The 13,119-nt window shown below is 37.1% G+C and overlaps 1 protein-coding gene across 4 annotated transcripts in view; it reads right to left on the minus strand.

Moving 5' to 3' along the window:
* Window positions 1-13,119, minus strand: part of LOC111146997 (diaphanous related formin 3) — a 517,296-nt gene that overhangs the window by 433,727 nt on the left and 70,450 nt on the right. For 3 of the 4 annotated variants that reach the window (XM_022502826.1, XM_022502824.1, XM_022502823.1), the window contains one exon: window positions 3,083-3,187. The exons of the other annotated variant lie outside the window; for it this stretch is intronic. In XM_022502826.1, the coding sequence (XP_022358534.1) occupies window positions 3,083-3,187 (105 nt within the window). The remainder of the gene's footprint in view (window positions 1-3,082; window positions 3,188-13,119) is intronic. 4 annotated transcript variants of the gene reach the window in all.

Here is a 13,119-nt window from a genome sequence, read left to right on the forward strand (position 1 = left end):
TTGGAGGCAGGGCTGTATAAGGCCAGAGCAGCAACTCTAAGAAGTCATGTGCCAACTATCCCACGCCCTCTCACAACCATGTCAAATAACGGGGAAAAAAGTGGTTTTCTGCCCTGGATCTCTTTGTGAGGGAGGGAAACCTTTCTCAGAAGCCCCCAGCAGACAGTACTGGCCAAACCTGGCTCACATACCCATGCTGTAGGAAATTGGAAAAATGTGACTTTGGCATTTTTCAGCCTCTAAAATAGGCTCTTTGCTTAAAAAAAAAAAAAAAATAGTTAATAATCTTTTCTAACTGAAAAAAATCAGCATTACCATTGGGCTACTGAAACAAACTTAAGGTCTTAGAAACAACCTAGCTTGATTGAGGATTTGTTATTTTTCCCCCATTCCAAAAATCCAGCTTAGCTACTTTAGGGCTGGTTTGAGCATTAATATTTCTAAAGAATTTTCAGATTATCAACTGCAGGCATCAGTGCTATTTTCAAAAATATTAATGCTTCTCCACAAAACAATCTCAAAGCAAAGTCTAAGGCTAAATTTATAACAAAACTTTATCTGACACAAACACCCCCATGCTCTCTAGAATAATTCATCTATAAATTTTGATGGTTTTTCCTCAGAGAAGATTTTTTGTCCTCATTAACCTCAATACACTGGTATGACAAAGTCTGTATCTAAGAGTTAATGTGTTTCTACTTCCAGAGCAAAAATAGATGACTGGTCAGCTTGAACTTTCTAGAATGTTAACCAACCGCCAAATTATTCAGCATCCTCCTAGGAAAAGCCATGATCCTCCACACACTAATTAAATGAGTGAATGCTTTAATCATACTTTAGATAACTAATCTATTTCAATCCTGATAATCTAATTATCTAATTCTAGTAAATAAATTCCAACCTCAGTCCAAAACGATTAGAGGATTAAAGTTTACAATCAGTGTATGCAAACTGAAATAGATCCACTCTAATGAAGTTCAAAGCAGTTTGCTCTAAAAAGTCTGTTTATTATCTGAAATTCAAGAATTAAAATGCATTATTATACCAATGTTTTCTAAACCAGTTCTAACTAATATAGTATCTCTTATAATTTTATTAAGTGAATTTATGTTCTTTGGATTTAAAATTGTCTAATAGGGAAGTCATCCCTGATCGCTCCGTGTGACAGTTACAGCACAGGGAGGGGTGCAGAGACAGGTAAAAGCAGATAATGGGAATTAAGAGTACCCTTACCAGAAATGAACTCTGAGTAATGTTGGAATTAGTGAAACCTCTTGTACATCTGAAACTAAGGTAACACTCACTGCATGTTAACTACACTTCAATAAAAAAGGAAAATAACACCATCTCCACGTCCCCTATATGTTTTTTCCACATCGCATTTCATTTATCATGTGTGTTTGTGTGTTTCTGTTACGTGTCTTATGTTCCTCCGTAAGTCACCATGATTGACCATCTTGGTACTCCAACTCCAATGCCTGGAACATTGCCTGATATACAGACACTTAATAAATGTGATGCAGACTCACTAATGGTCAATTTGTATTTTCAAAAATATAAGTCAATGTCCATCAATAATCACAGTGTAATGATTTCAACAGCAAGAACAAATCACAAAGAAAAAACAAGAAACAATTGCTAACAACCACCACTGCTACCAAAAGAGGCAGCCACAGGTATAAAACCTGTTATGTTCCACTCATGAAATAAACAATTTTTTTAGTATTTTATTTACTTGACAGAAAGAGAGAGCATGAGCCGGGAAGGGGGTGGGGGGTGGGGGGAGATGGGTGGGGAGAGGGAGAAACAGGCTCCCCACTGAGCAGGGAGCCCGTGGGACTAGATCCCAGGATCATGACCTGAGCTGAAGGCAGATGCTTAACAGACTGAGTGAGCCAGGACCCCCATAAACAATTAAATTCTAACAACAAGCCTGTGATATAGCTCTAAGTCCCATCTTGTGGAGAAGGATGTTGAGAATCAGGTAAAATAAGATGCCCAGTATCAAAGGGATGATAAGTCAATCCACAACACAAGTGCTCTCTTAAGTGATATCCAGGGACCAGTAAGGGGCAAAAGCAATTTTTGTCACAATAGAAGGAAACAACACCCATCTACATAAGGAACCAGAAAAAGTACAGTACTCTGATTTCTACAACTCAACATCAAACTGCAGAACATGAGGCATGCTTAAAAATTAAACATCACTTGAGTCTGCTTTCTAAAAGAAAATCCTCCAGGTCACTGACTGGTCTAGTAGATAAATAGAGCTTACGTATAAGTAACTTACATTCTTGTAACTTGGCCTTTGGTTAAAGTATCCAGTGAAAACTACAGCGTATTAAGTTATTCTTCTCCAACCAATTCTGTTTTAAATTCAGCCAAAATCATTTTCTACTGTCTTTCTGATTGCTTCTTCATTAGCTCCCGTTTTGTAGACTTCATCCCATCCATCAATTCAATTTCTATATGACTGGTCAAGCTCATTTGTTGTGCCATAAAATAAATCTAATTGACTCTGCATGCCAGTCATGGTTTCTTAGACATTTACTCATTACTTCCACCCACATATTTCATGTTTCCTTGGAAAACTGGCAGCCACGTTGGAGGCTTAATGCTCTTTTCAACGTCTAATGTTTATAATTTGTTACGAGATAATTTTATCCATAGGGAACCTCACATTAAAGATATGCCTCTCAGCCACTATTATGTGAACTGATTTAGGTAGTTAGAGTAAAATCGGCCCTCCTTTTCTATAATACAAATATTATCCCAATTTATAAGTGACATCAGAGATCAATAGCCATCCTAATCCACTTTCCTTAACAAGGAAAGAAGTCTTGGAGGAAACCAACCCAGTCCATGTTCCTCATCAATGTCAGGGGCTAAAAAACAAAAGCAGTCTTAGAAGGTACGAGAAATATTTTTAAATTAAATAAACATCCTACTTGTGGCCTTTATACATTCAAAAGCCCTGTGATTCCAGTTGCTCAAAAATTCAAGCACTTCGTTAGACAAATGTGTTGTTTTCCACACTATAACACGGTTCAGCAGTATTTTTCAACTTGACAGTTTTACTTACTGTCTTGGAAGCAGTATTAATGTACTGCATCACCATTTCTTTTTTGATGCTGAAGTCCTTTTCCCGCAATGGTGCCTTTTTATCTTCATTTAAATTCATATCTTCCTGGAAAACACAATTAAAAAGCCTCATTTTAGAATCTAAGCAGAGTAGCAATTCTACATACCCTAGGAATGGAAAAATCAATAATTTGTGACTAAAGCAGCATTAATTGTTTTGGAATGATTTACACGTAGTTCTGCCTGGAGAAAAGAAAGAGCAGGAAATACAGACAAAAACATGTTCTAGATCATTTTAACAGGTAAAACACTTACCAGAAAGTCTTTTTAAAATTCACAGCAAGCTAGTAAAATTACATTCTCGTCACTACAGATAATTAGACACTTAGATTAGATTTCTACCTTTCAAAAGTTCATCCAGAGTCACAATTTAAATACACACACACACACACATACACACCCACAAATGCAACACACACTATAGTTTTGTTTTGTTTTTTTGTTTTGTTTTTTTAAATAGCTGTACCTGAAGCTATCTTGCACTATTTCTGAAAGAGCTGCTCCATGTATCAAAAATTAAAAGGTAAATAAGCCAACCACTTTCCAGATTGTGTAGCTACAAGCTCATATGATCAAATACTTGGTATAGATCCTGGCAAAAGGCAAAGCATTCTATAGTGGCTCTTGTCTACCCATATCAAAAATATCCATTAACTACCTAGTCTATTCTGTGTTCTAAATCATCTAAGAGTTGTACTCATAAAAAGAGGTACCACCCAAAAAATCTAACATTTCTCAACAGCACCCATCAAAATAAAGATTTAAGTAACCTAGATCGTGCTACAGGTCTCATTTTAACTTTTAAAAATACAAGTCAAGAATGCCCACTTAAATGTGGGAATTGCTACAAGCTGTCTTATTTAGAGGCTGCTCTGGCAAAGAAAAAGGAGGCTACAGGGAGACAAAAATGACTGAATTAAAAGGACAGCTCAAATGGATTTCCTCCAGATACTAGCCCTTGGTCATGTGTGATATGCAATATAACACACCTGAATGTATACCAACCCTATAGCCACTCAGAAACAGGTGTATAAAAATCAGAACTTTGGATCACCTGTGGAGTCCAGCAGGTTAAGTTTTTATAAATGTTTTATGAAAGTGCTACAACTCATCAGACACTGTTATTTACGCCTTGAGCTGACTCCGTTTTTGGCTACTAATCCCTTCAAGCACTTAAAAGTCAAAATTTCCTTCATTTCACTTTGATATAAATATTTAAGATTTTAGAAGTTGTTCCACTTGACCCTAATAAAAGGTACTATTAGTAATGTCACTCCTGCCCATTCAGGTTGGAAATATCTTATTATGTGAATAATGTTTGTTTTGTTCTCCCTCTTTTTTCTTCTTTTTTACTTTATGCCAGGGACTCTAAATAGGCCTTAATACCACTTAGGATTTTAAAAATATCTTGAAATATTTTGGTTGTCAATGACTGAGATGATGCTATCAGCATTTATTAAGGCGTGCTAGACATTCTTCAACACCTGGGCTAATCCTGCATGATAAGAAACTATTCTGTGTCCCACAGACAGATGCACAAACCAAAAAAAAAAAAAAAAAAGAGAGAGAGAAGAAGAAGGAAGAAAGAAAGAAAAAGAAAAAAAAAAAACACAAAAACTTCCTAAGCTTTGACTAATTCAATAGAATTAAATATAAAATGGAATTAATATGTAAATTGTTACTGATTAAATACTTTGCAGTATGTGGTTTTAATAGACATTGGTCTTTCTAAGAATCCAACTACTCTGCAAGTTATAGTTATACTGGCTTTTTGTTTTTGTTTTAAATAAGCTTTGCCATCAATTGTGCTCAATTTTTATAATTTGGGTATCCCAGGAAGACACTGGTTGTTGTATCTGAATCACCGGAACAGCAAAGCTATGTTGACATGCACAATAGCTATTATTTTTTTTTTAAAGATTTTATTTATTTATTTGACAGAGAGAGAGAGATCACAAGTAGGCAGAGAGGCAGGCAGAGAGAGAGGAGGAAGCAGGCTCCCTGCTGAGCAGAGAGCCCGACGTGGGCCTCGATCCCAGGACCCTGAGATCATGACCTGAGCTGAAGGCAGAGGCTTAACCCACTGAGCCACCCAGGCGCCCCACCACAATAGCTATTATACTCACGTGAAGCAAAGATTCAAGAATGACTTTTTTGTACCTTCCTGACCAGTCATGGCCAATTGCTTACATTGCAATGTATGTGGTTGTATTATGCAGTACAGTAAGACATTAAATGTATTTTAAAATTATGATTGTAGATGGCTTCTACTACCTATAAAGACTTTCACTGGAAGAAAGTAATGGGGAAGTTACAGGGAAGTAACGGGAGTAGTTGCTCTAAAAAGGCAAAGGACATGAGAGTACTGAGAACCTCTGTCTTTAATTATTCACTGTATTTTTTATTTTCTGTCCAACGGGCAAACATGACTCAGCCTCTTTACCAGCAAATTAAAATATTTAGTAAATACAGAATATGAGAAAAACTACAAAGTCTAATGCTTTCTTTTTGGAAAGGTATATTCAAGATGACAGCAGCTCAAATAAAAAGGGGTATATTTGGAATTAAGGAAGAAACCCAGAGTTTTCCCAGCCCGTTTCCTCTGCCATACCCCAACTCTCTTGTCTAAATACAGCACTCGCTTCATGACAGTACCAATTTAAAAGCAAAAGGGAAACAAGAAAGGACACTAAGAAGTCTGGAATCAGCTACACAGTACCACAGACCCTTCTCATTTGGCAGGTAACTCTCTATTTGATCAAAAAAAGAAATTCTGCCACTTACAAAAGGAAATTCAGGAGCACTGAAAAGGAAAAATATATTTTTGTGCATAAAAAGTACAAAATTTAGCTCTACAAAGAAAAAGACTGAAAGAAGAGAGACCTATTGGGCATGGACACTGGATTTGGGGGGTCAGGGGCTACAAAGTCCTTGGGAAATGTAGTAGAAGCTTTTTCCAAAACAAATGCACATCTATGTTATAGTGGGAAAACAAAATTTCCTTCCACCCTTTATAGGTTTTTCTAGTTAATTAAAGAATTAAGTTCTCATGAGCCAGATTAATGGGAGAAAATCACACACACGAAAGATTTCAGGACAGAAAGGTAAAATGAGGCTTATATGCCATACTGAGGTAAGGAATGGAACAGGAGCCCTGGGTTTCAAGGGAAGGAGGGCAATTCACAGGCGGTAAGAAAAGTTTGGTAATCAGATAGTTGTCCTCCTACACAGGTCACTCAGATAAAACTTCTCTCTCATAACTCCTCTCTGGGAAAGGCTCCCAATTTAGATTCTTCTAGGTGGTTCAGAGAGGGGAAAAAATCTCTCTCGAGCCCGTAGGGTCTCAAATGCCTTCAGCTCAAATAGTGCACATGTCAAAGTGACACGTTTTGGGGAAACTTGCTCTGAACCACTTCAGTGTTTTTGTGTTTAATTCCAGAGGAGCTAAGCTGAGCATTTCTGAAGGCTATCCCAGAAACTGGAGTGGGGAAGTGGGGTTCAGGAGGAACCTAGCATCTCCATGTAACAACCTCCTGTCTTAGGGGAAAATCTTCATTGTGAGAATTTGATTTTCATATCATCTACACTCCATGAATTACAGAATAGAAAATCCAGGCTCACAAAAATCAGATGACTTTTCAGGTATAGCTGGTTATTTGAAACTCGAGACCCGGAGCCCCGACTTCCAGTCTAGTGCAGCTTCCAGGTAATTCTAATAGGTCCCTTGAAAGCAAGTCATCATTTTTATGTTACTCAGTTTATACCTGTCCAAAATGATCACAGAGCATCTCTACTACCTTAGGTCAGGTTTCCTAGAGGTAGAGTATGAGACAGGGATTCTGGTGCAGAGGACTAATGGAGGGGATGCCTTCATGATAGTGAATAAAAAAAAGCAAGACAGAGCTGGGGAAAGACACATGTGAAAATGTTGCCTCAGCTGGTCTTGCTCCAGCCCGAATTGCACTGCTATCAGTACTACCTAGAGCGAGAGGGCAGTTGTACACCTCCACATCAGTCAGTTAGCTACAGGATCATAGTTCCCGGAGGCCAGATCTCTGCAGAGGGCAGCTGTGAGCCACTAGGAACCAATATGAATCAACTGGGGTTTGCATGCACCAGCCTGGTAAAGGGTGTCTTGTAGGGGCACAACAGCACCCACAACACCTTTTGAAAACAACTTACTGTATAATAAGTCTTATTTTTAAACAGAACCAAATAATACAGAAACTCACATACAGGGCCTCAACAAGCAATACAAACCACAGTATGAACCAATTCTTCCATTCAAACATAGGTTGGGACATCTACTACACTGTGTAGGGACAAAAAGATAGTTCAGGAACAGATTTTAAGAGATTCCTGAAATGTGATTTACTTCAATGTATCAAAGTACTGAGACATATGTATGTAATTCATTAAATATTATAAATCAAATACTGAGCAGGAAATACAGAGAACACGTAATTGCAAAAGACCAGATGAGTAATTTGAATAAGGCTAATATTTAGTGGATAGTAGATAAAGTTTTCCCACTTCTAGTTTTCAGTTGGCTATTTAGGTGACTAGATCTCAAAAATATCCTAGCAGTTATCAAATCAAAACTGTCTGAAGAGTATTGTTGTTAATGTTCTATAAATATCTTAACATACATTATAAAGTAACTCACTTATAGTGCTACCTTCATACACATGTTGAGACACGGTTTTGCCTGGGAAAACTGGGAGTTGCAACATCAAAAACTAATTTTCCTTTAGTTAATTACTTTCTAATTAAAAACTATACCTTAATTGAACCACTGTGCTATTTTACTATGCGAGTCTGACTGGAACGAAGGATAGATTTTAGAAACAGAAAAAATGCTGCAGAAAAGAAATCCAAATGAAGGAGCACTCTACAAAATAAGGATTCTTCTCAAGTATAAAGGTCATGGAAGATAAGGAAATGTCATTGATTGGAGGAGATGAAGGATACATGGTAATCTGAACTCAAGGCATGATCCTGGATTGGATCCTAGAACAGAAAAAAATGCAAGTAGAAAAACGGGCAAAACCTCAATAATGTAATTTAGTACTGTACCAACATTAATGTCTCAGTTTTAATAACTGCATTCAAGTTATATAAGATGTTGACTTTTGAGGAAGTTAGACGAAGGGTATCTAAGAATTGTCAGTGCTCTCTTCACAACCTTTCTATAAATCTAAGATTGTTTCAAAATCTTATTGCAAGATAAAATTGAAATATTTATAGAATTTCTGCCATTAAAATAAGTTCAGAATGAAGAAATGGAACATCCTTCATCCTTAGAAATTTTTTTTAAGTCTAGTAAATAATGTACGCTTGCAGTGTATTTGGCTATAATAAATACAGACTTGACAGAGAGGAAGGAAGTACAGAAACCACTACAAAAACAAATCTGAGGTTACTAAAAGGTAGAGTTAAGACACAGAATTCCATTCCAAATCTAAAGGTCAGGCACCCTTTGGAATTTTCCCAAACCAAATTCACATTGCTCACATTTCTTCCCGTTTTCATTCCAAACCTGTCCTGTAAATCATCCTCATTCTTCCCAAAATTCTTTCTACAACTTTTGACAAAGATTTAGTATTCCTGTCATCTTAAATAAGTTCTTGGGCAAGGCATGGCACTCAACATTTATAAGTATGTAATAGCCTCTTTTTCATTGAAGAGAGAATGGAAGCTTAGGAAATTCTTTCAGTTGACCATAGTCCTATGGCTGAAATTTGAACTCTGGTCTATCTTAACTCTCCATTCTTATTCCCATAGTATTTGTGTCCATCATCATCTAAAATCGAATTTCCTTTGGGGCTAATACTATCAGACTTAACACTTATGTGGGCCAGCACCTGGTGTTGACTCCTCTTCCATCCCATGCCTTGCCATCCAGTCTTCAGCCTCCCCACCACCAGCAGTCTTTACTTCCCCTTTTCTCAGCCACAGTCTTCATGACCACACCTATACCTTTTCATTATGTAAAAACCGTTGCACCTCAAGGATCATCATAATCTTCACAACTCTATTCTCTGACCTCCATCTTCTCTCTTTTCACTTGTTCTACTCCCAAACCACCATGGTCTTGACCTCAATAAAACCTCTTTCCTTGATCCCCTCTATTTTCCCCAAAGCAGGTTAATTCCATGATCCATCACTTACTACATTTATGGAAATCCAACTAGTTTTTCCTTCTCACATTCCCTAAGGTCCTTATTTCAAATTTGCTCTTCCCAGAGAACTATGAAACTATTACTTCCATGTATCATTTTCAGTAAGCAAATTTCAATTTCTTCTGTGAAAAGAAAGCTTTCAATTTCCCATTTCCTATATTGCCAATTTATTTGCACACTAATCTTTATCAATTCTTGCATCCATCCAAAGATAATTCCATTCATTTATGCTCTGAATCCTCCTTCCTCTCACCTCCTGAAAGAGCACTGCATATCAATTATCCTTTTTCAATCCTGTCTCACTAAATTGTTCTCGGTTGGGTCTCAATACATAAACACGTTAATCCTTAATGGATCAAAATTAAAAAGAAAAAGAGCCTTCCCTCAACCCTAGCTTTCCTTTATATATGGCTTCCTTCATTCTCCTTCACAGGTAACCTTTTAAAGAACTTTTTTTGTACACTCGCTGCCACTTTCACAATGCAGAGACCACAGTGGATTTCTTTTCAGGTATTTGTTAAGTAAGACGTAACACAAGTTTGCAAACAGAATTTGCTAATCCTCTTTCGGGACAAACCATGAGATGAAGATAATTTTCTGAAGGATGAAGCTGGAACTACAGATAACACTCACCTCCCTAGCTGAGAAAAATGACAGAAACAAGGTCCAGCCCCAGAGACAGATTCTTCAGACACAGGTAAAAATGGCCAAGCTGAAATCCAGGACATTTTCAGGAAGCACTAGCAGAACTGCACACAACCTTGGTGACCTGGGACAATGGTGGCATCTGGGGGACTAGTGAACAGAGATCCTCCAGACTTCCCTCAAACTGTGTCCATTTCTATGATGCACTGTGTCCCGCCAGAGGAATGAGGATACATCTTTTTCTAAATTGCACATGGACACCCTAGGTGTCAAAAGCAGCCCTGAACTAGAAACCAGGTCAAAGGAATATAGTCAAGTCAGCAGCTTTTAAGCTACTGCAAAGGATTCTTCTATGTGCTGGATGGGGTCATTAGTTCCCACCAACAAGAAAGTTGCAAGTTTGCTACTGTATTTTACACACCTTGACCCCATCTTAGACTGACAAAATACTGCAAAACTGAGGGGAGAAAAAAAGATGCAATCTTAATGCTCCTACACATACATGCAACTAGTTAGAGCACTAAGGAGCAATCAAGCAAAGAATGGCAAACAGAATGGACATACTTTCAACCAAGTTACAAACATTAGTCTCACTATTTTCATTCACGGATGTGGATTTTACAAGATAGCATGCTCATTAAATTTACATACATCAAGTTGAGTGGGATAGTTAACACCATGGAGAGTCAGATTAAATTTAAAATGATTGACTATTTGGAAAATTAAGCAAGCATATACAGGGAGCAAGCTGAAGATGGTCAGGTCTGAGGAATTCACCCAGAGAGGAAAAACTCTACAGACGCACAGAGGCATACTGTTTAGAAAACGTATGTGGAAGATAGTATAGTCCTAGATCCAAACATTCACGTGCACCAAAAAGCAACATATCAGAAGGTAAAACTGGAAGCACAACAATATCAAAACCAAACATGAAGTCTTAAATCAAAAGTAATCCTCTCATTTAAAGAGTGTATTAAGGCTTCTGTTTCATGGGTTAAAACCAAGAGAATTGTTGTTGGAAACAGTCTCTCTTGTGCTCACATTTTTATCACCACAGCAACAAATTGGTTAAGCATTTTAAGAGGTCCACAAGATCCCCTAATTACTTCTCCTGAGACTTAAGAGCTCACCAACCTATAAGCACAATTTTACCTGTATTTCCTCTAAAGGTGTTCTTCTGTTCTCAACCACATTGGAATTCATCTTCCACACTATGTGCCAAAAAGGTCTTGCTAATGTTTATCCCTACATTAAGGTACTGTTTACCACCATGAACAGTTTAGTGCCAAATAAAGTGAAAGATTTCATGATCTCATTCCAGATCATTATATACATTCAAATAGTGTCCATTAACTGAATCTATCTAGTTCTGCAATTTGTTTTATTCTTAAACCAGGTTTACATAAAATTAGAAAAAAAATCAGAAAATGGGAAAACGTTAGAATTAGAAAAATTAGAAAAACCTTGGAAAAAAGAACTCAGAATTAACTTTATCACTACTTTATATTCAACACGTCCATAAGTATGCTAATGCTACAGAATAGCTGATCTTTCTCTTGATCTTTTACTATATTCTTATATATGCCTTTATAGCAACTTTTTTACTTAACAGTTTGATTATAGAGAAGTTTTGTGTGTGTGTGTGTGTGTGTGTGTGTATACATACATACTTATAAAATTTGGTTCTGCCAATAATGAGGTTGGATATTCACTGTTCTATCCATAGTATCTTTACTCAATCCCCATTAAAATTAATCAGAAACCAGACAAGCTAGCTCATTAACAGGACAGCAGCCAAAAAACAGCATTTATCCAGAGACTGACAAAGAACTCACATAAAATGTTGACCAAATATTCTAACTAGAGCTTATAGAAAGTGTAAAGTAACTCAGTTTGAAACCAAATTTCACTTTGTCCTAAAGCCAACAAAGGGGGGTGCGGGAACCTCAAGCATCAATCTTCTTCCATATAAGTTTTAGCTGAATAGCCAAGAAATAAAATTAATAGGCAGGGAACCGCACAATTTATTTTGAAATATCTTACTGGAACTGTTCAAGCATATACATAAGCACCTATAATCACCAATTGTTATGTGATCTTTTAAGTAAGAACACAGCTAGTGATAAAATTTTTTATTTGCTTTTCAAGTTTTCTAAACAAATAGCCGTATCTTCACCAATTACCTAAAGGATAAATAAATAGTCCTAGAACGAACAGACAAAAGCCAACTTCACTAGAGATGAAAGAAGACAGAGAAAAAGCCCTCACTGTTGGGAAAGAACCAACTTGCACACTTCCTAATTGGTGAAAGAGCATGCCTAAACTTTATCGTAACACCTATTCTTAAAATTCCTCTAACCATTTTATTGGTTCAACGAACTCCCATCAGGCAAAATCCATTGCTCCTAAATCATTTATTTTCTCATTTATCTGGATCTAAAGAGAAACAACTAGGCATTGACATTATCCCCCCCTGACAAACACAACCCATGAATCAACTTGACAATTGCCTTATACTTCTATACGCTTTTCCTCCTCCTCCTCTTATTTGGATTATTATTCGGATTGCTTTTAAACCACCTTTCCCTAAATTTTTCAATTTCTACCTAAAGGAAAGGGAAAAGGTGACAACTAATAGATCAAAACAAACCATTCCCACACAACCACTCTCATTTTACCTGGCTAACCCTAAATACACTGTTTAAGTTTTTAAGAAATAAAAAAATACTCATGATATAGAAAAGCAGATTTGTAAAGAACACTAATACTTGAGATAAACTAACTGCTAGTAGGAATCTATAGCAGTCAATAAACATAATTAACACAAAAGTCTTTGTCGGTTTCTCTTTTCATTCCCACTCCTGGGTAAGGTATCACCTACACATTCAATACAACAGGCATGCATTTAGCCAACTAAAGAAATAGCTATGCATATCCTTACAACCAAGGATGAAGAAGAAAATATGATAGGGAAAGAAAAAGGAGGAACTGTCCTTCGCAGGAACCCAAACAGTGGGAACATGGAATAAAGTTAGCGAGACGATGAGGCGCCTGGGTGACTCAGTCAGTTAACCGACTGACTTCTTGGTGTCAGTTCAGGTCATGATCTCAGGGTCATGAATTCCAACCCCACGTAGGATTCCTGCTCACC

Source organism: Enhydra lutris, unplaced genomic scaffold (genome assembly GCF_002288905.1).
Source record: "Enhydra lutris kenyoni isolate GAN:26980312 unplaced genomic scaffold, ASM228890v2 scaffoldscaffold15, whole genome shotgun sequence".
Lineage (NCBI taxonomy): Eukaryota > Metazoa > Chordata > Mammalia > Carnivora > Mustelidae > Enhydra > Enhydra lutris.